General features: G+C 31.9%; 1 protein-coding gene across 4 annotated transcripts in view; it reads left to right on the top strand.

The window, feature by feature from the left end:
• FBXO25 (F-box protein 25) overlaps positions 1–26,722 on the top strand; it is a 158,577-nt gene that overhangs the window by 84,046 nt on the left and 47,809 nt on the right. For all 4 annotated transcript variants that reach the window (XM_031951158.1, XM_031951159.1, XM_031951161.1 and 1 more), the window contains exons 3-5: positions 18,039–18,142; positions 19,574–19,623; positions 24,308–24,400. In XM_031951158.1, the coding sequence (XP_031807018.1) occupies positions 18,039–18,142; positions 19,574–19,623; positions 24,308–24,400 (247 nt within the window). The remainder of the gene's footprint in view (positions 1–18,038; positions 18,143–19,573; positions 19,624–24,307; positions 24,401–26,722) is intronic.

Below are 26,722 nucleotides of genomic sequence, written 5' to 3'. Positions count from 1 at the left end.
TATCTGTGTAGTATAGTACAAAGAATACCAGTTTTAAAATCAGCTCTGCTGTTTATTACTAACTGTGTGACCATAGGTAATTCAGGTAATCTCTAGTTCCCAATGTCTTCAACTCTAAAATGAGATGATTGAACAAGAATCTAAATGATCTGTAAGGTCCCATCTAACTCCAAAAATCATAAATCATGTTTTTAAGACAGCCATGATCTTTCCATTAAAAACCATTGAGTTCTAAATAGAAAAACTCCTGAGTTAATTTTATCTTACTCTCCTGAGTTAAAGTTCTGGGTTGCCATCAGTTTTTCAGAAAAAAATATTAGGATTAAGTATGGTGAAAGAATGAATGGACTTCTGAAGTCAACATTTTTCTGATATTACCATATCCTACAATATTGGTAAATAAAAACTTTGCCTTCTTCCCCCCCCCCCTTTTAATATTACATAAGATCAGAAATAGGGAGAGATTGAAAATTAAAATGTTCTCCATCATACTTCCTCTCTCTGGCCCTTTGATTTTTTTAACATGAGTAAACCTGGTGTATGTTATCCATACATCTCTTTTTAAGGATCAATCTGTTTCTTTTGATCCTTATTTAGTTGTGATTTTTTAACTCATAAAGACATAGTGATACCTGGGAAGTCAGATTTCCCATCTTAACATTAGGAGATCAAGTCCATCTGGCTTATTAAATAGTTTCTTATTTAGTATATTTTTGTATTGAATTTTAGTCTGGCTTTTATTACCAATCTATTTTTTAGGCTTTGACTGCCATGAGTATATTTAATTTTAATTGCTTATCATCTTTCTGTATTATAACTTTTTTTTTGGCTGAGACAATTGGGATTAAGTGACTTACCCAGGGTCACACAGCTAGGAAGTGTTAAGTGTTTGAGGATCAGATTTGAACTCAGGTCCTCCTGACTTCAGGGCTGGTGCTCTATCCACCGCGCCACTTAGCTGCCCCTTCTGTGTTATAACTTAACAAAATTATACCTTTAGAATTTCTTTTGACAAGAAAGGCACAAATAGAGACTTTATTGCTTTCTAAAATGTAAAAATATGTTAAAGGTATTACAAGTATCTGTGTTATGTCAAATTCTGTGTTATGGTGAGGTAAGTGATCCAAGGTAAGCATATTTTGCCAGATGATAGGAATATTGGAAAGAATTGTTTTTTCTAATCTTTTAATGTCTAGAGATGAAATACTGCCCATTCATCATTTGCATTGTTTTATATATATAGATAGATAGATAGATAGATGACACATGCACATATATACTAGATGCATTTAATTTTAAACATATTACAAAATAGTCTCTATTTGAGTCGTAAGTCAGTAGTTAGCATTTGCATTTACCTATACCTTACTTTCCCTACATCCATTTTTACTGAAATGAATTAACCTGAGTCCCTGAATATAGAGTTAGATATCTAAATATATGATTATCTATGGTAATATATGAGCACATTTGGCAATATTTACTAAGTGTCTGTCTATCATATAGGGCTATGAGATGAATAATTTGTGGACCTTAAAGCACAAGTTCTTAAAATTACTATGTACAGAATTAGTTGAACTATGTGCCAAACTAGGTGCTTGGAAAGATAAAAGATAATTAAATAGGACAAGACCCTTTGTCTTAATGGTGCTTTTATTAAGCACTTTTACAAATACAGCAATCCTGTGAGATAAGAGTTAATACAATTCCCATTTTACAGCCGAGGAACCTAAGGTAGACAAAGGTTACAAGACTTATCCAGGTAGTAAATGCCTGAAACCAGATTTAAAGTAAATGAAGTAAATGAAATGTACTACGAATTTGAAGTAAATGTCTGCAGCCAGGTCTTTCTAATTTGTGACCAGTATATCCACTGCACTATCTAGATGTTGAATAAAAAAAAAAGATTTGGCACTTGGGTTGTATGGTTTGCTTTCTCTGAATTCAGTTAAACTAGAAATGCAGTTTTCTACATAGTTTGAAGCTTGAATTGAACCCAAGATTACTCTCACTATAGGAGAAGGACATTAGTGAAGGATAATATGTAATGTTTACATATGCCACTTTATATCTTAGGGATTTACAAATTTCTTTTGCTCACTATAACTGTATCTTGATATAAGAAGGTATTGTTATCTCATTTTACAGATGAGGTAAAAGTCTCAGTGAGGTTGGGATTTTTCCCAAAGTCATATAACCAAAACACTAGAAAGAACTGGTATTCAAAGCCATTTCTTGTGACTATCTATGAATCCAGGACTCTAACATTACAGATATCTCAGTATAGACATACAAATTGTTATACAAACATATGAATAAATGGCAAATAAAATCATTTTTAAATTATAAAAAAAACATACATGATTTATTACTCCAGGTAGAAGAAGAAAAAAATTTATCTAAACAAAACAGTTTGAGAGAAATATCAGTGTCTATCTAGATGCTCAAGAATTGTTTGACTTTTTTTTAATTAAAATATAACTCTGCATATACAACGTTCATTTTGTGAAATGTGATCTTTCAGGGAAGTTGTCAGATATTATATTAACACTAGTCTTATATGTTTTCATGAAACTTTACCCATTTAACACACATAATGAGTATCTTACTATTTGCCTTCTCAAGGGGTGAAGAATTAACAGGAAGGGAAGGAGAGATGGTAGAACTGAAAATTTAAATTAAAAAAAAAATGTCAGAGCTGAGATGACCCTTAAAACAAAAAATGTTACAGCTGTAATGAATTATCCTGGCTAGGTAACATCTGGTCCATCATGATTTCCCTGATTAAACTCCTGTAAAATTTGTATCATATGTATACTTTTCTAGATTCTTTATCCTTAGTGTAATAGATTCCCATTTCAGGATAATCGAAGAAAATGGACAGTGGAGATAATTAATTTTATATAAGGGATTTTTATTATTTTACAAAATGGAAATCTTTAAGGTATAAAAAATAACCTATTTTGTAGACTCAGAAAAAAATATTAAAGGGACAGATATGAAAGTGGAATGACAATATATCTTTTTAGTCTTTTAGTCGTTACATTGCTGCTCATATAATTTCACTCAAACAGTAGTAAAAGAAAACATATTGTTATATGAGTAATACATGATAATGCAATATAGCAAGAACTAAAGGTTTAGAGGCAGTTTATGAGAGAATTGAACTATATGACCTAACAGGTCCCCTCTATCTCTAAATATATGATCATATAATCAAATGACTTCTACTGCATTATGTTTTTAAACATTACCAGGTGAGTAAATTATTGCAATAAAACTAACATACTATATCAGAACACTTGAGCAGTTGGCATAGCAGTAAATCTTGGATACTGAAAAGTATGTACATGAAGTCCTTTATTTAAATTAATTTTTCAACAAAATTTTTAAAAAACCAAACTTCTCAGGTATTTTTAGACTCACTAGTTAATTGGTCATCAAATCCCATAAGATAAAAATTTGGGTGAAAAAATGGAACAGAAGATAGGACCAAGAACAATTTTCGGCAATCATAACTGATACGGAAGTGTCCGTGAAAACAAGAGCAAAAATTCCACAGCATTACCTATTATTGGCTATGCACAGAATGTTGTTCTGGAGCAGTGAGTAAAAAAACAGAAGTTTATATTTTTCTGGGGTAGAATGGAAATAATGATGTGTATACTCTGCCAGCCTGATTATGTAACAAATAAGAAACTCGTCAAAAGATCAAAAATGACAAGTATATTTAAGGCAGTTTATCATGCAGAGAAAATACTGAGTGGGTCATGAAACAAAGATAATAATAGACAGACTGACTGCCTGGTATATAGATCATAACCTGGTGTTCCATAAATGACTAATTGGGAGATGGGAAATTCAGTGGGATGTATCCAGTGATTTCCCTATTTGAATAGAAATTGAAGTGGCACTTCAAAAATGATCATTTTGCTATTCATTGGCTTTGTTTCAAGTTAGGCAATGAAAGATTTGAATGTAAATTAATTAGGGACCTTTATAAAGTAAAAGTTTAGTGCCAAGAGTATTTTAGACAGGTCTAATCAACAACACATATAAAGCATTTATTTCTCCTTGCAGTATAAATTAATTACATCATACCTAAAATTGGGATGTTACTGCATATATAAATTAACATGGGACAATAGGAAAACATTTAGATTTAAAAGTATGAAGGCTTTGCTAGATCACTTATTTAGGGGAGGGCTAAGCAGAAACCAATGAGTATTAAGCAAAGAATTAAAGAAATCCAAGAATTGCAAAGAACTTTATATTCATCTGCCTTCATCTCTGCCTCTATCTCTGTCTTTCTGTCTCTGAAGCAGATATTTCTCCTTTCAAAAAGCTAGGTGCAACTTAAATATTAATAATATTTTCTATTTTTTTATTGCCATTGCCAAATCTGATTACCCTATTGTTTTCCTCAATCACCATTTCATATTTTCTTTTTCTTTAGTCATTTTTTCAGTAGTGCCTAACTAACTCTTTGTGATCCCATTTGGGGTTTTCTTGGCAAAAATATTGGAGTAGCTTGCCATTTTTTTTTTCTAATTCATTTAAGAGATGAAGAAACTGAGACACAGTTAAGTGGCTTGCTTAGGGTCATATAAATTTGAACTCAGTAACATGAATCTTCTTGACTCCAGGCTTGACACTTTATCCACTGTTCTATTTAGCTGCCCCCCCCCCACCTTACTTCTTTAAGCCCCTGTAATTTTTCATGACTTCTGAAACCAGATTTCTTTGAAGAAAGATTTTATTTGTTTTTTGTTTTTTCATCTAGCTAACATCAATTCTCTGGTGGTTGTCAACTATAATTTTATATTTTTATGAAGGAGCAAACTGCCTACATAAAACTGGTAGAAAATGTCACATAGAGTATTAAAAGACAAAAAATTTCAAAGACAACAAAATCCAAAAAAGGAACCAGCAATAAAACTGATGTACCAATATGTTTGCTCACTGATAAACAAAGTATGGATACCAAGCAAGAAGAAAATGTTCCCATTCAAGGAGGCACTTTTGATCTACCTCATAGATACCATCGAGACTTGGATGATAGGATTGGAGATTGGAATGAATATTGTTCCTTATTGAATAAAAACAGATGAGGTTATAAAAGTGAAGTTAGATGTTTAGCACCATATATTAAGAAGATATTCTCATGTTAGAAAAATCTAAAGTTATGGATAGCATTTTGATGAAGATAGAAACAGAAACTATTATAGAAGTTTAGTAAGAACCACTTGCACAGAAGGAAAGATAGATGTGTTAAAGAAATAGATCACAAACTTGGCACAGAGTTATGGTTTAGTACTTGAGAGGATCAAATAAAATTATGTAAAATGCCTTACATAATGCTTTGCAAATTTTAAAATGCTACATATATCCTAGCTATTGTTATTGTTGTTATTATTAGGGGTCTTCCATTACTGTATTCAGATATTTATTGGAGCTTAATCTCTGTTCCTCATGCCAAATGTTAACCCCCATTTCATCTTGGTCTCTTAGAATCTCTGACTTCCTTAAATATTAAACTCAAATGTCATTTTCCATGGATTTTCTCCCTGGTTCTTAAGGCCAATTGTGCTTTTCTTTATGGAACCTGAATAGTATATGATCTCCATGCTAGAAAACTGAACCACTTCTATTTGAATTGTCTTAGGAAGATTCTGAAGATCACCTGGCAGGATAAGGAACCAGACACTGAGGTCCTTTCTTGAACAAAATTGCCAAGCATTCTAACTCTACTGCAGAGAGCACAGCTCCAATTTTTTGAAAGAAATTAATGTAATTCCTCTCCCCATTCCTACAAACAATGTAAACTTATTTAAGGTAGACTGTTCTGTATTAATAAAGGTTTTTGAATGAATGAATGAATCTGAGGGGTTTTTTGTTTTTGTTTTTGTTTTAATCTCAGAGTTTTTTCTAAAGACAATATAAAAAATGTGAACAGGGATAGATGATGAAGAATATGTACTAAAACCTGAAAAGCCCTTTAAGAATATTCACTCCTTTCTCTTCCCCTAGAATAGGACTGATTGAATTGAATAAATGATGCTAATGCATAATAGAGAAAAGATAAAACTGCTCAGCTTATAGGTATCATACCAGAAAGAACAGACCATAAATGACTGCAAGAGAGCTGGAACTGAAGATAAGTAGGGAGATCAAAATATTAGCACTTAGTTCCTTTAATGCTAAGGATTTTAACTTTTTTTTTTCTTAAAGTTTACAAATCCAAAGTTAAGAACACTTGTCTTCATGAGTTTTAGGTGGCAAATTCAAAAAAGCTACATCTCAGAATATTGAAAATATCTGTTAGGCAGTGTGAAGTCTTATCTTTTTAGTCATCTTTGAAAGAGAGGCAGTGCAGCATTAGAGAATACCAAATGTTTTATTTGTTTCTTTTTAAGAAGGAAAAAGAGGGCTAGATATGGGAGTGTATGCCTTGAGAGTTATGAGTTTCAGGGGGCTATGCTGATCAAGTATACACCTTAAGTTTGGTATTAATATGTAGTGAACTTAAGATTGCCTAAGAAGGAGCAAACTAGATCAAGTCAGAGTAGAGTATATTAAAAGTCTTCTGTTTCTTAGCAAACCTTAAGTAGCCCCTGCACTTCCAGCCTGAATAAGAGACTGACTTTTTTTTAAGGGAGGAGAAGAGAGTAGCAGAATTTGCAAACTCCAAAGCCAGTGAGCTTGACTTCAATTGCTGATAAAATTCTAAAATGTGTTATTAAAGGAATAGTAAACACTTATTAAATGAAATTATATGATTATAAACAGATGGCACAGTTTCTTTAAGAAAACAGTCTTTCAACTCCTTTTTTTGATGATTATTATACTAGTAGATCAGGAAATGCAAGTATAGTTTACCTGGTTCTTAACAACACAATTGATAGAACTTTTCATGTTACCTTTGTGGATAAAATGGAGAGATTTAAGTGAACTAATGACTGATTTGAGTAGATTTGGGACTACTTGAATGAATATGGTTACCAAAGGGTAACCATAAATGAGTTATTGTCAGCTTGAAGAGAAATCACTAGTAGACTGTCTTAAGAATTTTTTATCAGTGACATGCATCATGAGATGGATAGCATAATTAACAAGTTTGAGGCAACACAAAACTAGAAGGAATAGCTAATATGTTAGATGATAGTGTCAAGATACAAAAACAATCAACAAACATTTATTTGAGGCAACACCAAGTTAGGAAGAATTTGTTAGATAACAATGTCAAGATAAAAAAGCTATCAATAAGCTTTTATTAAACACCTGCTGAATGTCAGGCACTATGTTACGTATTGGGAATGCAAAGACAAAAGTGAAATAGTCTCTGACCTTGCGAAGCATATATGGTATCTAAAAAAAGAAGGCTGAAACTGTAACCAAATCAAATAAAACAAAATTGAAGAGATAAGTCTAAAGTCTTATACTTTGGTTTTTAAAAATCTTTTTCATAAATGCAATTTGGGGGAAGCATAGCTAAATAGCATCTTCTGAAAAACAAGTTTTAGGGTTTTTCTGAATTATGATAACATGAATTAATAGTATTACATAACAACCAAAAAATTAATATGAGAATAGGCTTCATTAAGAGATCTGTATGGGATGTAAGATTAATTTTTTAATCTGGAATGTTATGTCCAAGTCAAGACAAGACTTTAGAAAGCACATGGATAAGCTGGAGAGTATCTAGAGAACAGAGTCGGGAGGCATGGTCAGTGATTTCGAGATCCTATGACTTGAAGAGCAGTTAAAGGAACTGAAGATAGCCCAGAAAAGAGAAAAATTATAGGGAAAAACTTATTCATGGTCTATGTTTTACAAATGTCTTCATGTATTTTTTTTTTGATTGACTCTCTTACTTATCTTGACACCGGAGAGCAAAATTAAGAACAACAAGTAAAAGTTGCAAAAAGGAACAGTTTGTTGTCCAAAGATGACAATATCAATAATTCAGGAGGTAATGATTTCCCCATATTCGAAGCATTCAGGCCAAGATTGGATGACTGCTTTTGATTGCTGTATTATGGAGTGAATTATTTTTTAAAGTATAGGGTTAAGTTGCTTTTCATTGTTGAGGCTCTGATTCTAAGTTTATTAATGTGCTTGTTGACATTTAATTACTAGAACATAGAATTGTACTTTTTTTTTTTTTTTTTTTAAGACTGAAAGGAACCTTAGAAATAATCAAGAAGTTAGATTGGCAAAGGAGTTGTACTTTATAAAAGTGTAATTTTATACATAATTTTTAAATGATATTGATTCTTCAGTGGTCAAGAAACAAAATATCTGAAGTGGCAGTGGAGAAACTTGTTCCTTGTCCAGGTTTAAGAAGAATACTACTCAGATAAGGAAGAGAAAAAAAGAAGACAACTATTGTGTTAGAGCTGGAAAAGAAATTGAGGCATTTCCTGAAGATAAGAACTTTGGAAACTCTAAGGGAGCAGCTGCTTAACTTCCAAGGTATGATGAAATAGAGCTTTTATCAGGTGAGGAATCATCCAATAAAAATCAATAGAAGAGGAAAATGGAGCTTTTTATTTGTTTAGCTATATTGTTACAAGAAAAAGGAGGATCATAGAAGGGATAGGACTTTTTTTTGGCATGGATAGAATAACAGTTCCAGACAGAGAAAAAGGAAAGCTGATTAATTCATATTTTACTTCTGTGTATTTTATTTTGTTTGCCAAGAAGAATTACTTTTGTGCTGGAAATGACAAATTAGGAAGAAAATAATAAAACATACCAAGTTGTCCTTGATTCATTTAAGTCAACCGGCCCAATGAATTCTACAGGTATGTTATATGTGATTTCTGAGCACAACACTGAGTGATATGTCAAAAATTATAGAAAACAAGAGAGATATCTCAATCTTAAAAAATGCAAATATTATCCCATTTTTTTAAAAGGGGGTCCACAAATTATAGACCTGACCTTGATTCCTGGGAAAATTCTAGAATGAATTATTAAAGACAGTTTTGATAAATGTCTAGAGAAATAATGAATACAAAGAGTTAGCATGGTTTCATCAAGAACAGGTCTTTCAGACTAAACATTTCTTTTTTTGACTGTTATTAAACCAGTATTAGCAGGAGACTTTTATAGATGTGATGTAACTTAGATTATGCAGAGTATTTTAAAATATCATTTTATGTTTTTATATCTAGTAAAGAGAGATAAATTGGAAGGTAGATGTATTCAGGACTGAATGACTGAATTCAAGGAATGTTAACATTTTCATGTCAGCTTCAGGATGTCTCCAATGGAGTGCTCCTGTGCTTTTGAACATTTTTATTAACCTAATCAATTTAGCCAAGCAAAGAGATGGCACAGCTCAAAAGGATGGCCAACACTAAATATTAGTCAACTAAACCATTGGGCTGAAAGTTTTTATCTAGATAAGGGATGAGAAGATATATTTCCCTTTCATCTTTGTAGAAGTAGGAACTTTTGGACGTGGAAAACTTTACTCGCTTGATTAGTTGCTTTTACTGAAATGGTTTTCCTCTCCCCTTTTTATCCTTTGTTACAGTGGATAGTTCTTTGAATGGGGAAGGGAAGACAGGATATATTTGGAAATGCTCATAATAAAAAATAATATTTATTAAAAGTTCGACTGAAATAAGTTCAATAATGATACAACTTATGCTACCATTCAATAAATTAACACTACATGTTCAAGTCTAGAGAGGAGTAGTTAAACAGCAATTTAATTTAAAAAGATATGAATATTTTAGTGAATTGTAGATTCAGTATGATCCAGCAGTATGAGGTGGCAGATTAAAAAAAGCAAACTTGATCTTGAATAAGATTAAGAGGAATATAGGTTCCACTATAAGGAGGTGATAGTCCTGCTATGCTCCTTTATTGTCACACCTCATATTATGTTTAGTTCCTGAATATCACATGTTAGGATTGAAGTTGATAAACTAAAGTGTTCAGAAAAAGACCACCAACAAGATAAAAAAGTTTCTTGAGTTCATGCCGTATGAGGGATCACTTGAAGACTTTGGGGATGTTCAAACTAGAGGGGAAAAGCCATGTGAATTGAGATAAGTTGTTTGAAGAGTTATTGCATATGGAAGAGAGAATGAATGTTTTATTTAACCCTAGAGGAGAAAAACAAAAACAATAGGTGAAAGTGACAGACAAATTGAAGTGTGATATAGAAAAAAAAAATTTCCTAACAATTAGAACCACTCAAAGTCAGTTCTGGAAAGTCATGAGTTCTTCCTCATTATAATCTTTAAGAACTGGATCATCTTTTTCTTTACATGTGAGGATTTTTCTTGGTTATAGGTTGGACTCAATGTTTGCTGAATTCCTTTTCTAACTTCTTTGTTACTGTCAATCTTTATTAGTACCTCCCTAATCAATAATGATTTTAACTTCAACATTTTTAATTTACTATGTATTTTTATTCAGGCTTAACTCTAAAGATAAATCTCTATTCCCAGAAAGGTTTTTTGTTTTTGTTTTTGTTTTTTTGAGAACTTAATATAATGTTCCTTCATGCCCTTAATCAGAAGGGGTGAAAAATATATCATTGAGAAGTTTTATGCATGACCACACATGTTGCCAGGTGAATTATATAATTATAGATAGAGAATGGAGGATCACTTAGAGTCCAGCCTGGAATTTTACAGAAGAGGAAACTGAAACAATAAAGCCTTAAATTCTTATTAAGATTCATACTAAATTGCAGAGTTAATGTTTGAACCCAAACCCTGTGACTACAAATAATGCATTTGCAAAAGAAAGTAAGAGGCCTCCGGGAATAGATGGAGAGACTTTTCTTCAATTTTTTGTTTTATTTGCTTTTATCTCTCCTCTTCCTAGGCATCTTGTGTGGACAGTAGTGTTCAGTCAGAAAATCTTTAATTTTAGTGAAACCAGGTTTCCTTGATTTTTAAAGAAACCTAATAAAATGGATGGAAACTATAATTTCTTTTTCAGCAAATTATGATAGTTATCTGTTTGGTTGTTCATTTGTAAAACCAGAGTGATGTATTTTACTTTCACTACAGAATCATAGTTCTTCATTTATAGGCAAATATATTAAGAATTCTTTGTTTAAAACACTAAAGTTATTTGGAAAATTATGCTATATACCAGTGTGCAAGCCCTCTTTATCTGATACTTAGACAGCCAGTGAAAATGTCCAATGTCCAGAGTTAAGAGATGGTATGTGTGTGATAAACAACAAGATCAGTGTCATTGCATCACAGAGTACATACACTAGAGTTATGAATGTAAGAAAACTGGAAAGAAGACAGGCACTATTAAGGCCTTTGAAAACCAAACAGAAAATTTTATATTTGATCCCAGAAGCAACAAGCAACCAGCTGGGTTTCTTGGGAGGAATATATAATCACTAAATGAAATGTGTATCTTTTTTTATTAATGGTTTCATATTAAAATACCCATTGCAATTGTATACAACAAGATTGTGTAGTGATCAACTATGATAGACTGGTTTTTCTCAGCCATTCAGTAATCAAAGGCAATCCCAATAAACTTTGGATGAAAAATGCTATCCACATCCAGAGAGAAAGCTATGGAGATAGAATGGGGATCAGTGGATACTATTTTCATCCTTTTTTTCTTGTTTTTTTTTCTCATGGTTTTTCCCTTTTGTTATGATTTTTTCTCTCTCTCTCTACAACACTAATGTGTAAATATATAAAAAATGAATGTATGTGTATGACTTAAATTACTTTAAAAAATAATCATGAGGGACCCACATGTGCAAAAATGTTTGTGGCAGCCCTTTTTGTAGTGGAAAAAAATGGAAACTAAGTGGATGACCATCAGTTGGAGAATAATTTTTGATATATAAATGTTTTGGAATATTATTGTTCTGTAAGAAATGATCAATCAGGTGATTTCAGAGAGGCCTGGAGAGATTTACATGAACTGATGCTAAGTGAAGTAAGAGGAACCAGGAGATCATTGTACATGGGAACAGCAAGATTATATACTATGATCAATTCTGATGGTCGGGGCTCTTTTCAACAATGAGATGATCGAGGACAGTTCCAGTGGTCTTGTGATGAAGAGAGCCATGTACACCCAGAGAAAGAACTATGGGAACTGAGAGTGGATCACAACATAGCATTTTCATTCTTTTTATTGTTGTTTGCTTGCATTTTGTTTTCTCTCATTTTTTTTAACTTTTTGATCTGATTTTTCTTGTGCAGAGTAACTGTGGAAATATGTATAGAAGAATTGCATACGTTTAACATATATTGGATTACTTGCCATCTAGAGGTGGGGGTGGAGTAAAGGAAGGGGGGGGAAATTTTTGGAACATGACATTTTACAAGGGTCAGTGTCAAAAATTTTCTGTGCATATGTTTTAAAAATAAAAAGCTTTAATAAAAAATTCATAGATAACATTTGAGGCATATTTTTAGTCTATAAAATAAATTATTATATGAATTTGTTTCTCTGCCTTGGATTTGTACAATCATAGATTTAGAACTAGAAGGGACCTCAGAGCCCATCTAATCAAACAACTTCATTATAGATGAAGAAAGTTAGCCCAGAAAGGTTAAATGTCTTACCTTTATCTGATTGCCTCTATTTAGAGGTGATTCGAAGATTCTTTCACATTTCTGGCTTTTATTTCATTGCAAGTAATTACTTTTGATAGCATGCTACACTTTTAGATGGGTTTGTTCAGATGTGTCTTCAGAAGGATTCTTGTAGTTTTAATTACATTTTAGACAATTTGACTTAAAAAAGTGAATGAAGTGTTATTGGTACACTTAACTTTTGATAAGATAATTTAAAATTCTGGTGGTATGTGTCGAAAAATTGTAGATTTATGAAGACCTCATATTTGAAAATTTATGTTTTCTGCAATTTAAACTTCTCACATCATAAAAGTACCATTATATATTTTTAAAAATTATTTATCTGTGGCAAGTGGTATATTATCATGCTGAAAGCAGGTCATGAATTTTTACTCTGAGATGTGAGTACATTGTACCATTTTTGGAGACATTAGGTCAATTTCTTTGATTTGGGAAATCTTAAATATGAAGATTTTATTTTAAAATATTAAATAATATTACACTAATGTCTTTTGTAAAATGTTTATTGTTCTCATTCTCTTTAAATTTTGATATTTTAACTTTCAAAAATTCTTCCATAGAATTTTCCCATCTTTCAGTGGTATTGACAGAAATTAGACGAAGAAAGTTATATTTAAAGAGCCTTCTCAAAAAAAAAAAAAAAACTTTTTTTTTTTTTTTTTTTTTTTTTGGCTAAAACCAAAATTTGTTTCTTCTTAAATTCCTCTATGGCTAGGCTTCTTAAACTTTTCCCACTCATAACCTCTTTTTGCTCAATAAATTTTCACATGACCATAGGCATATAATTAATATGAAATACATATACAAATCAAACTTTTGCTGATAATAAAGCGTAATTTCATGACCCCCACATTAGGTTACAAGACCCCACGTAGGATTGCCAACCACAGTTTAAGAAACTGGGCTCTACAGTATTGTCACATGCATACTTGAGACTATAGATATATATATATGAATTCTCCTATTCCCTATATGCAGTTTTTCTTTCTTCCCCCATTGTTTTTCTTTTCTTTTTTTTGTAGGGAATTAAGGTTAAGTGATTTGTCCAAAGACACATCACTAGCAGGTGTTATGTGTCTGAGACCATATTTGAACTAAATTCTCCTGACTCCATGGCCAGTATTCCATCCACTGTGGCATCAAACTTCCCCCCTCACATTCAATATTTCATCAGATCCTTCAAATTTATAGATTTTATTTTCATGATATATCTTGAATACATCTGAGAGAAGTGATTATTAATAATTAATGATTTGGGAAGATTTAGAATTCCCCCTTTTCTTTATTCTCATTTCAAGACCTCAGCCTCTGACAATCAGCTAAACTTCTCTATCTGGTCTAACTCAATCTTACAAGGAATTGCTATTCTAAGGTGAATCCCATACAATCAACTTTGGGTGAAGACAGATCCTTTTGTCTAAATTTCCCAAGACTGAGGTGGTCTTAACATAGAGATAGTCTTTCTTTTCAAGGGTCACATGTCACTCAACTCCTCATTGGTAGTCTTGCTCTTTGACTGATAGAATGCCTCTTGTCCAAAAGTATATAACTTTTCCTGAAAATGGCAAGTCACACTGCTGCTGCCACTGCTGTTGATTCAGTGGCTCCAAAATTGCTGTGTACTGGAGCTCCCCTCACACCTTAGTATGCCAGACCTTTTCTTCTGCATTGTCCTTGGCCTCTGTGTGCTGAGAAATCTGGAGATTACTGCTACTGCTGCCAATTTAGAGGCCTCCTGGTCTATCCTTGTTTCCTGAGCCCCAGGTTGTGCTGGTACCAGTTGTATTGCAAATGCACCCACCCTGATGCAACAAACCCCTCCTCCCAACTTTCCAAGCTATCTTCTGGAAAATTGTTTCACTCCATCTTCTTGTGGGTTCTGACACTCTAAAATTTGTTTAGAGTCATTATTTTAAAGTATTTAAAAAGGGTTTAGAGGAAAACTAAGGCAAGTCCTTACCTTTACTTCCCCATTCTAACATCCTCTACAGATTTTTTTAAAAGTTCTGACATTAGCCTAATATTTTAGAAGTGCTGTGATTTAATTCTAAATGTTTCCAGACTTATCCTCGCCTTCTCCTCTTCATATACCCTATATTCTAACTGAAATATGTACTATTCCCCATATGCATCCCATGCTTTTTTCCTATATGTCTGCTAATATTCTCACCGCATAGAAAAGAGGGAAAAAAACCTCCAGCTTGGAGATTTTATAAGGCTGGCAAAATTATTTGCATAATCAACTGCAGGTGATGATGAGCAGAAAGCTAAGTGGAACAACCTCCCACTGCTGAAGTTATAAATTGATAATTTTGTATGGCTTGGGAATGATGTTATGAATATTCAAATGACCCTCTGCAGAAAAAATGGTTCTCCATCCCTGGTGTAGAGTGATACCCCATTGTCACTTTTCTGCTTATCTAAATCTGATATATTCTTCAAGGTCTAATTCCAGTGCCATATCTTCCATCAATCCTTACCTTTTTTCCCCTCACGAAGGACTTCTTTTTCCTCTGAATTTGATTGGTAGGGATTTTTTCATTTCTACTTTGTGAATGATTTTTTAGTAACAAGACCTCTCCCCTGCTACATTCTTTGTTTCCTTAAAGCAGTAACCTTATCTTTTTCATCTTTTATAACCCAGAATTTTGTTTGTTTTAATTTTTGCCACCAAAGGCCAATGTGATTTCTGCTCTGCTAAAGGGTGTCCATGTATTCTGAATCTTTTAAGAGAACCCAAGGAGATTATAGGCCAAACTCAACTTGAGAAAGCCTTAAGAAGCTGAAGTCAACACAAGGAACTGGGATTGCAGCTAGTTGAGCCACATATGGGCTTTCCTAGAACCAAAATCCTCATCTCCAGATAAGACTATCTTATGGAGTCTTCACAACTAGAATAGACTCTTACATTTGGGTAGTTAGCACTAATTATAGGTTGTTTAAAAAAGCCACCAGACCCTGAACCATTAGCAGTAAGTAAGATGTGCATTTTGGGTTTTTTTCCTTTTAATTCTCCTAAGTATTGAACTTAAATTTGGGCATCAATAAAATAAAATTTAGTACATTTCCATTTCTATCCTTCTTTCTGCCCCTCTTATATTACCATAGCACCTTTTAGGTATATGAAATCTATCTTCTGTGCATTCCCTCTTGCTTCTCCATCTGTCTTCACTTTCATCCCCATTACAAAATCTATTCTCCAACACTTTTAAAACACTAAATGTGATTCTTTATTTGATATATTAGTTAGGTTTTAGTTAGGAAGGCTTCCAAATCCAAAAGCTGCTAGGCTCAATATTTGGATAGTTTGACAGAAGATAGTTTAAGATCGAATATTATTAGGTTTAACCTGGATCAACACATTATTGTGAATTGGAATTATTTAGTGTTTGCTGTTGAATACTAGATTTGTTTGTACGAAGTTTTTTTCCAAATGCACTTTTGCTTGTCTTGTTGATTTACAGCTATTGCTAGTTCTGCTTAAGTCTGTTCTGACAGTGATAAATAGATTCATTTGGCAAACTCAGCTGTTTTTATTAAAAGTGAATGTTGTTGAGTAGAAAGAGGCTTCTGTACAATTTTCTTGTCAGAGAATGATGATGGGGAAATAAAGTGATGTTACTTTATTGTTGTTGAGCATCACTTCCACATACCTTGTGCTATTCTTAGTTTATCTTTAGAAAGTTCTTACTTTCAAACTAAAGACAGTTTGAATTATCAGTCTGTGTTAAGGAAATTATATGATTTTGCCTGTCTTTTTACTTTTTTTTGTATTCTAGGACTGATATATTTTATCACATGCCTGGGAAATAACAACTTTAATTTAAAAAAATACATGAATGAATGAAATACATGAATCACTTCTTGTTAAGGACCATACCTAAGTGTGAAAGGGCAAGTTGATTCTCTGAAAGCTCCCACAGCTGTAAATCATAACACCCCTGAAGGAATTCAAAATCAGCCTTTACTGATACATTGATATATACTGATACTGATACAAGATGTTGCTTGTGGATTGGGAATGAAATAAATTGAAGGCAAGAGGAAAGAGAGGTTAGAGAATGCAACTGCCTCTTGGTCTTCTTGTATTGTTATCATTCTCTCACATGAAGAGATCTGTTCTCCTGGTCAGAATTAAATCCCCAGCAGCCACTAGCAGGTGGCTCCTGTAACAACTTCTGATCTTTTTCTTTCCCCAAATTTAAAAAAATATTTTTTTAAATCACAAAATCTGAGCAACTCTATTTAATGTATAAATAGTCAAAGTTTTCCTATATATGTTTTCTTATTTTAGTTTAGTTAAGCCATATAAAATGTGTAATATATTTAAATGGTTAATGCTTAAGAAAATATTACATTGCTGTAATAATTTAGCAAACATTTATTAAATATTTATTGCATTTGATGTGCCATATTTAGAGTGCCATCTGTATTAAAAATGTGTATTAGGCATTGAAATAAAAAGTAGGCAAATCATTTAAAAAGCTTTTTTAAAATCAATGTTTTCATCTAGAAAATGGTTTCCCATTAGTGGTTCAAAACCCCATGGGGATACAAAACAATGGTCAAAGGGGTGTTGCACAAAAAATTGTTTAATGGTGCCTTTAGCAGGAAATAATTGCAAAATATTATGAGTTGTATATTAAATTACCCTATGGATACACAAACTTGATGATGATGTTGAAGGGGGTTCATGGAACAAAAAAAAATTGTTAATCATTGGTCTAGTATATAATTATTTGTAAATTCTATCACTGTCTGAAATGACTTCAATCTATTATGCTGATATTTTCCTGAACATCTTATCTTCCTGAAATAGCTGTTTAGATAAGTAGTATCAAGGTTTCAATTTTCAGAGAAAAAAGGATAACATTTCAGATTTCTATAGTGGAAGTTACTACTCATAGTTTAAATGTGATCTATTCTATAAATTCTCATTTTATTTTTAGAATAAAAATAAACATTTTGATACTTAATCTTATCAGTGCATTAATTTGGGGTGTGTCCTCCACCATTGTGAGTTACATTCCATTTATCCTTTTATTCAAGTCAATTCATAAATTCTCCAAAGAAGATATCCCATTTACTGGAAGTTTTCTGTGGGTTTTTCAGTATTTATGTGCTTCACCTAGAACATTCTTTCCTTATTATCCCTAACTTTTATATCTTTTTTCTTCCCAATAAAAATTTTCTTGATAATAGTTTTTATGCTACTTCATGCACACAAATCATAGTTTAAAATGTTACAGCCTATTCCTGCCTACCAAATATGCCCTTGTGTCTTAAGAATAGAAATATGAATGGATTTTTTCCCTTGGTCTCTTGAATTCTAAATTTGTTTTTTATTGATTGATTATGTGGTAGAGGGAAAAGTGAATGAAGCGTTTACTAGATGTTGTTTTTAATAAAATATATCTGTTCTTTCAGTATTGTAAATAGTGAGGATGAAGATATATTCAACTCTGGAGAGTGTGAATTTGCAGCCAAAAAAAGGAAAAAGGATCACTTTAGAAAAAGCACAAATACTCAATGTAAGATAATTTTCTATGATATAGTTTTACACATATATGTATATGTATGTGTGGGGGTGTCATTGATTCACTTATTCTGACATTTATTAGATAGGAAAGGGTTTTTTGTTTGTTTCTTTTGTTTTGGTTTTGGTCTGGACATGTGATTTTATTGGGTGTAAAGGAACATGTGATATAGAAATTATTATCCGAAGCTGCTCATCTTAACTTAAATAATCTTAGAGAGATACTTGGAGCCATAAGTGAAGTGATTTGCCCACAATCACAGATAATGTCAAAAAAGAGGACTTGAACCCAGACCTCCATTCTGAGCCCATAGTTATCCAATATGCTACATTGTATCTATAAACATATAGCTCAGCATCTTTTTTCTTCCCCTTTAATGTCCCAGTTTTCAGATTGTGTCATTGGAGAAGCTATCAGACTTCTGGCATGTAAAAAGGATAGTAAACAAAAATATGCTGTCTGAATGACTGGAATAGCTATCACAAAGTCTAATCATTTTGCTCCTATAACTCAGGCCTTTATTCAAAGCCAGTTAACTTAAATTGACCAGTCATTTTATATTTTGTTTAATTCTAACAATTTTAATTAACTTGTTTTCTAGCCTAAAGCAATTTATTTGGGGGTGGGGTAGAGAATGATGATAGCAAGAATTAACAGCTGATCAACAACCAATATTGAGAGGATGTATGTGTGTGTGCAAACTATTTTTAAAAATTAAAAAAAAAAATTGTAAAAGCACAGTAAATGATGCCAAGTTGAGACAGTTTCAGTAGTCACTGAAGGAAGCACTCTGTTCTAGAACAATATTCTAATTGATATGTGATTATGATTCCTCAAATCATCAAAAAGAAATTAAATGTACATGTTTAAAGTGGCAGAAAATTTTTAAAGATTTTCATCCAAAACAGTAAAAATAAAGTTTTGGTGCTTTAAAGAAAATCCTCGTATATAAAATACCACATTCCCTGATACATATAGGAAGCATTCATTTTTACTTCCTGGGGTCATTGCTAAGGAAAATCCTAATTATGAATTAGAAACCATAAAATTAAAAATACTGAAATTGTTTATTTAAAAAGGAATTAGTTTTTTTAAAGTGAGAATTTTTAAATAATTCTTTTCCATAACCTATATCTGATATCTGTAGCTTCACTGAGACCACTTCTTTTTGATTCTTCTGAATTCATAGTACTTCACTGGCATATGCTGTGATATGATTCATTTTTTTCTCCTAAGAAATAAGATTTAGAAACCAAGTTTTGTAAGGCTCTGAAATATCTAATAAAGATAATCCACTTCAACTAAGTAAATTAATGTGGATAATGATCATCTAAATCTAATTGTATTCAAAATTAACATTATGAAAATTTTTTAAAACCATAAAAACAATTCATTGAATTTTTCAAAAGTTAATTTTTATTTCAGGTTTTTATCGTGAAAAATGGATTTATGTACATAAAGAAAGCACCAGAGAAGTAAGTATTTTCTCATATGTAGAATGAAAGGTTTTATGTTAATATACCTTTTTTTTTCTTTTTCTGAAATAATGATCCTAGTTGTCAAATGAATGTTGATGAGCATACTTAAAATTGAAAAAATTGACTTCATTTAACAAATATTTTATTTTTTTAAAGTAATTTACTTGTTTTCTTTTTTTTTTTCTTTCTTTTTTAATAACTTTTTATTGACAGAACCCATGCCAGGGTAATTTTTTACAACATTATCCCTTGCACTCACTTCTGATTCGATTTTTCCCCTCCCTCCCTCTCCCCTCTCCCCAAGATGGCAAGCAGTCCTATACATGCATTTAACAACTATTTTAGAACATTCTATATGTGAATCACTTTGATAAACAATACAGAGATTAGAGAGATTAGACACAGTGCCTGACCTCAAGGTGTTTACCATTTAGTTGAGGGGATAAAGAGAAGATACCAGTATATAAATTTAAAAGTTGAAGTCTTAAATGTCTTCAGATTAATATAAAGTACTGTGAAGATTCAAAGAAAGAAGGAAACAAGCCTTACAGTGAAATCTCTGAAAAATTTTATAGAGGGATAGCATTTGACCTGGACCTTAATAGATGTGTTCCTTTAACATCAGGCAGTGAGTTAAACAACATTTATTAAGAGTCCACTAGAGGAAAAAAGATACAAATTAAAGACCTCAAAGTAAAGACCTTACTTCTCTCATGGAAATAATAATGCACTTAAAGTATATATGCAAAATATATATATATATATGTTACCATACACACAATAAATAGTGGAGAAAACCTCATGTAGCAATGATATCTGTGACTTTGGAGAAACCAGCCTTGGTTTCTTCATTTGTATATGAAGAGGTTGGTCTAGGTGGCTCTGCAGTCCCTTTCTACAGTAGAAATAATGATCAGAGGCTATAAAATTTTCTCTCAGTTGGTTATTCCTATTGCTACTTAGCCTTTTGTAACAGTGGGCTTCCCATCTCCTTTCTTTGACAAGTTAAACTTGAAACTTGCATGATACCTGGAAGAACTTAAACATTTATTGCATGCTTAATTATGTTCACAGTTTGCTTATTGATCTATGATGTGATTTCGTCCTGCCAGACTTCCATTGTGTTTGGCCTTTTTTTTCCTCTTCAGCCTCAAAAAAAGACAAAATGCTATCAAGTTTTGAGTAGAGACAGGGATTATAAGAAGTGGACTTAAGGTATCCAGTGTTAAAAGGTCACGCCAAGTATAGTAGGTTAAAATTTATCTTTTCTTTGACAAGCCAAACTTGGAATTTTCAAGTAGCACTACTTAAGCATTTATTGTGTGCTTAACTGTGTGCAAAGCATTGTATAGCTTAGTTTGTCTTTTAAACCAAAGAGCAAATGTACTCTTTCAGCATGCTTTATATCAATCAGGGAAAATGACTCAGAAAGCAAATAAATATCCATTATGGCCTAATTCTGCCAAGCAAAATTAAGTGAGAAATTCCAGGAATGTTTATGGAAGAATCTATCAGTTGAGAATATACCAGCACCCCCAAAAAGTTTTCTAAAGATTACATTATAAGAATGGAACTCATTTGATTGATCTGGTAGCACTAAAAGTTTTAACAGATATAGCTCCCTATTCCCTTCAAACTAGCCTTTCTGAGCTCATTTTGAGAATTTTCAACCACTATATGAAATCTATAATCATTATCTTCCTTTTACTTCTAACTTAAAAAATGTTTTGCCTATATAAAGCATTGCATGTCTTGAATATTGGATTTAAATTGTAATAGATGAACTATGGGATTTGATATGCAAATTGGTATAATGGATAACTGATTTATGTTGTCCTTGGAGAGGGATAGATTGTTACAATAAATATTCCAGGAGAAATTAGTACTATTTAAGGTGTGTCTCTAGATGAAGACTGAAATTTTGAAAAGAGAAAAATGAAAGACTTTTTGTGTAACATGAACATCAAAATAAGAATAAAGTAAAAACTGAATGAAATATCTTGGGTAAAGATGACAGTAGTATTAGAAAGAAATTTCCCTAGGTAGTATACCATGAAGATTCTATTCCTTGTGTATGAAAATGAAGGTGCTTGTTATTGGATAAAATTTTATCTGAAGAAAAAAATCTTAAGTTTATAACATAGCTATGCTAATTTATTCCTAATTGAACAATTTGTTTTCTGTTAGCTCAGTAACCTGGAAGATTCCATTTACATGTTACAGTAATATCTATCTTGTCTTTTAACACGGACATACAAAGAGCTGCTTATTCTCTATCATTCTGAAACCATCCTGTTTGTCATTTCTTAAAACATACTATTATTCCATTACAATCATACACCACAACTTGTTCAACCATTTTCCAACTGAAGAGCATCACTTCAATTTCCAATCCACCATCATTTACTCATAAATTAACATCACAAAATGATAGGAGGCTACAAAGTGTCCTGGCGACTGATTATTGCTAGTGTTAACTAGCCTCTTATAACAGTGGTCTTGCTACCTTCTTTCTTTGACAAGCCATGTGATTAACTGTGTACAGAGCTTTTGCTTACTTTGTTATAAAGTTATTCATTTCATCCTGCCAGACGTTTACTGAATTTGAGCTCCTTTTTTTTTTTTTTTTTGATTCAGCCTCAAAAAATGCAAGATACCAGTTTTCCTTACAAAATATTTTTTGTGCACAAATTTGAATTAAAAAAAAATTCATGGGCATCTGGAAAATAGTAATATTATAAATATAGCCAAATCTAGTATCCTTTTATCAACTGATTTCAGATAAACTGAAATTTTATTTCAGAGTGAAAGCTATAGCCAACTTTCAGCTTTCTCATTAAGGCATTGGAAACTATATACAGGTATCAATTCAAAATTAGATTTACTTTATAAAGAAAGGAATCAGGGAAAATTGTTATTTCCTTCCAAGCCATGATAGAACCTGAGAATACCACCCTTCTTTAGTGTAGGAAATATATCTGTGCCACAGTGTATTAAACACTGGGTATGCCTCTTTTTAGACAGAATGTGGGAAGAAACTAACCCTTAGCCATTTTGAGTTTTCTTTTTTTACAGTTATAATAAGAACTTTGGAGCATAGAACTATATCATTTTTTAAAATATTATTGTTATATTAATCAGACTTGACCATTTAAAAATCTACTTCATGTTGACTGAATCATATTTCTGTGTCATAGCATATACTCGTATTGAAGTATAATGTTAATCTAAGTAATGGACAAAAAGAATCTTCTTCCATTTTTGTCTGGCTTTATTTTATTTTTTCCTCTTTAACCTTTAGAACTGTGTTAAAATTTTCTAACTCCAAAATCCCTTTATGGGCCAAGGAATATGTTTTCTTCAGTATAGCTGTGATTATAGTCTTGACAAGTGCAAAAGTGATATGATCCTTAAATTCTTGTCATGAGACCCAAGTGATGCTAAGGTTGTAGTCTTACCTTTGCAATTCTCTGATAGGAAGGAATTTTTTTTAATCAAATCTAGAATTTCATATGACTATCAAAGGAGGACATTCTTACCTTCTTTGAAAGAATCATGAAGGTCACACCAGTGCTACTTAGCTTGAAGTATACCCTCTTTGGAACCTACAGCTGTTAAAGAAAGGAAGGAGGATAAAATAAAAGCTCTTGGATTTTTTTACTCTATCTTACCACTGTTAAAAGAGGAATAAAGAACAAAAAGGGCCATCCACTTACTAACTTCTTGATCTTTTGTGGCTATTGATTCCACAACTGGGTGACCACACTAGATATAAGTCAATGAAAAAGCAATTATTAAATGCCTGTTATGCTGCATATACTGACCTGGGCATTGGGGATTCAAAAACAAAAGTGAAATAGTCCTTGCGTTCAAGGACTTCATACTATTTTGAAGAAGACAGTGGCTCTCACTTCTTGTAAGTATTCAAACATCTTTGATGCTGTTGGTGTGGATCTTCCCTCCACTAATGTGGATTACAGCTCTTCTATAATTTAAATCTTCAGCGCATAGTAGCACTAAAAAACTCAGTGCCCAGAAGGCAATTTGATTATGAATTCTTCCAGACTTAACTAGATTGGTTCATTTAGTCCATCACCAGATTTGTAATTGAAGCCCTTGTAACCTGGGACCTGCCAGCGCATTTTGGCATAGCCATGGAAAATTCTAGTCACCACCTATTGGAATTATCATCATAGCTGTTTTCTTGGCAAACATACAAGAATGATTTGTCCTTTTCTTCTCTGGCTCATTTTACAGATGAAGAAACTGAGGCAAACAGGATTTAATGACTTACCCAGGGTCTCATAACTAGTAAGTGTCTGAGGCCAGATTTGAACTCAGGAAGATAAATATTCTTAGGATTCCAGATCTGGCACTCCTATCTACTGCACCACTTAACTGCCTCAGTAGTATGTTCTAAAATACATAAGATTTTTATGTTTTGGGATTTCACATGAACTACTTTGAAATTAGCTGTAGTATTTATTTTAAATGGCTAACTGGCCAAAATAACGTAAAATTGTTACTTCTATTTTTTTCCAAATTTTGATTAAACTTCCAAAATGCTTTAATATTTTACTAATCCATCAATGTCTTCATTGGTTTGTTTTTAAACTTATATTTCAATGTGTACTTATTATCTCTTAAATTGTTTTTTTTTTTTTTTTCATTGTTTTTAAAGAGGCATGGCTATTGTACCTTGGGAGAAGCCTTTAACCGCTTAGACTTTTCAAGTGCAATTCAAGATATCCGAAGGTTCAACTACGTTGTCAAAGTAAGGACTTGGAACTTAGAAATCTAAATTAGTGTTGTATGTAAATAATCTATCTGTGCTTTATACATTTGGTATCTTACATGTTTAATATGATTAATTTGTTTTTTATAAGTGGAAAAATTTGTCTGGATTGCTTTGTGGAAAAAGAGACATTAAGAAAAAAAAAATAAGCCAGTTCATAAAATTAAGTTGAAAGGAACATCAAAAAAAGTTTAAACTTTTCTCTTGCTTTTTTATAGAAGTATAGTTCATCTCTCCTCATCAAAAAATAGTCATTCTATATGATGAAATTTGGATGCTAGTTATGTAGAAATGCCATGTTCCTCAAAATTGAACTTTATATATAGATGACATTCTATATGCCATGCTAATGACTTGGGTCTCTCAGCTGTATAATTGGGGCTCCTGAGTTAAAAAACAGAATTTCTTCCATAGTGATTTTTGCTGATGTTCTAAAAACATAAGTTCCTGTTTATGACTTTGACAGGAAAAAAATTCATTTTTAAGGGACTAACTGGAAAGCTAGAAGGCTTATTTTTCATAAAATGAAATAGCATTTTAGAAGAATATGATTTTGTACTAGATTTCATTCAAAAGAAAGGGCCTAAGGTATAAATAAATCATATTTATTGATTGCTTTTTTAGTGTGAGTTTTTATCTCCATTCTAATGGATATCTACATTCAAATGTATTGTGGGCTCTGTATTTTCCTTTGGTCAAAGTACAGTCAGATAATTTTGAAAGTGATTATACATTCTTAATAATAAAATATCACTTTTAAAATTATTTTGACTCTTAAAACATTGAAAAAGATTACTGGAGGGAAGAAAATGGAATTTGTAAATTGCCTCATAGAACAAGGTATTCTTAACTCTATAGGATGTTTCTGATTTAGTTCTACTTAGAATTCTGAGTCTACTTCATGACATTTTCTTATCTTTTTGTACTGTATATTCAGCTGTTCTAACCACTTCAGTTCTAATTAGAATTCTTTATTGTTTTCTAAAAGATTATGCTTATATTTCTTAAATTATTTATACAAGCTATATACTTTGGTTATCCCTTTCATAGATAATGAAACTGACATAAATTAGCTTAAATGACTTGTCCAAAAAAAAAAAAAATCAAAATTTTTCCACATGAGGGATGAATTAAAAAATAATTATTTTCTAATAGAGTCACATGTTCTAATCTTCACAACAGGTTTTTAATTTTGCAGGTAGAAAGAAAGCTAGAGATAGAATAAAGCTGCATGGGAGAAAAGTCAGATAGCAAGCAAGAACTTTTAAAGATGTTTGCCTTTTTATTTATCCTAAAGGAGAGGTCTTTGTTCTCCTTGTTCTCTTTCAGTCTTCTGCATAGTGACACAAAATTTTGTACTTTGTATGAAGAGGCCAAATTGAGACTTTGGATACTTGTGTAATTATCCATATTATTGCCTACAACATATAGAAATTTATTTAGACCTTTTGAGCATCGTAGGAGGCAAATATAATAATTTTCTCTAAGTTGTCTTTATTGTCTTTGGTTACAAGAGAAATGTGTGGGGTTTTTTCTATTCTATTTAGTATTTATATCAACTCTTTTCACTGATATTTTGCCTTGGTTTTATCAATGTAATTAATATCAGATTATCTGTACAATTGGTATTTTCTTAGAAAAGTTATTTTAGTTGACAGCCTTAGTCTTTGGCTCCTTCTGAGATGTATATGGAACAAAGTTTGATGCTCTTTGATAGTCACAAATCAAAAATAAAAAATTAAACTTTATATTCTTCAGTTTAACTTCTAAGATATTAAGATAACTACAATGTTTTTCTTTGTTCTGGTTTTTGTTAAAAAAAATTTTTTTTGAGATAATCTATGTTATATAAGGCAACTAGATGGTGCAGTATGTAGGGTGTTGGGCTGAAGTCCTATGTTCAAATTTATCCTCAGACACTTACTAGCTGTGTGACTTGGGTACATCACTTAATACTGCTTGCTTCAGTTTCCTCATCAGTAAAATGAGCCAGAGAAGGAAAGGACAAACCACTCCAGTATTTTTGCCAAGAAATACGCAAGTGGAGTCATGAAGAGTTGGATATGATTGAAACAAATGAACAACAACAACATGCCATATAAGACCTAATTTGCCTTTATAATGGAGCTTTATTTTTTTGAGTATATATTTCTTCAAAGTTCTTTTTAAGAGAAAAAAATAATGTAATTTTTAAGAAACATTAATTCATTTACTATTTCTACCATGGCATGATCTCTCATGCATGTGCTTGTTGAAAATGAAAGAATTAGTGTATTTAATGCCCCTGTATTTGGGTAAATT

This window comes from Sarcophilus harrisii, chromosome 2 (genome assembly GCF_902635505.1).
Source record: "Sarcophilus harrisii chromosome 2, mSarHar1.11, whole genome shotgun sequence".
Classification (NCBI taxonomy): Eukaryota; Metazoa; Chordata; class Mammalia; order Dasyuromorphia; family Dasyuridae; genus Sarcophilus; species Sarcophilus harrisii.
The sequence above is the reverse complement of the archived record's forward strand: the minus strand, read 5'-3'. Positions and strand labels throughout refer to the sequence as shown.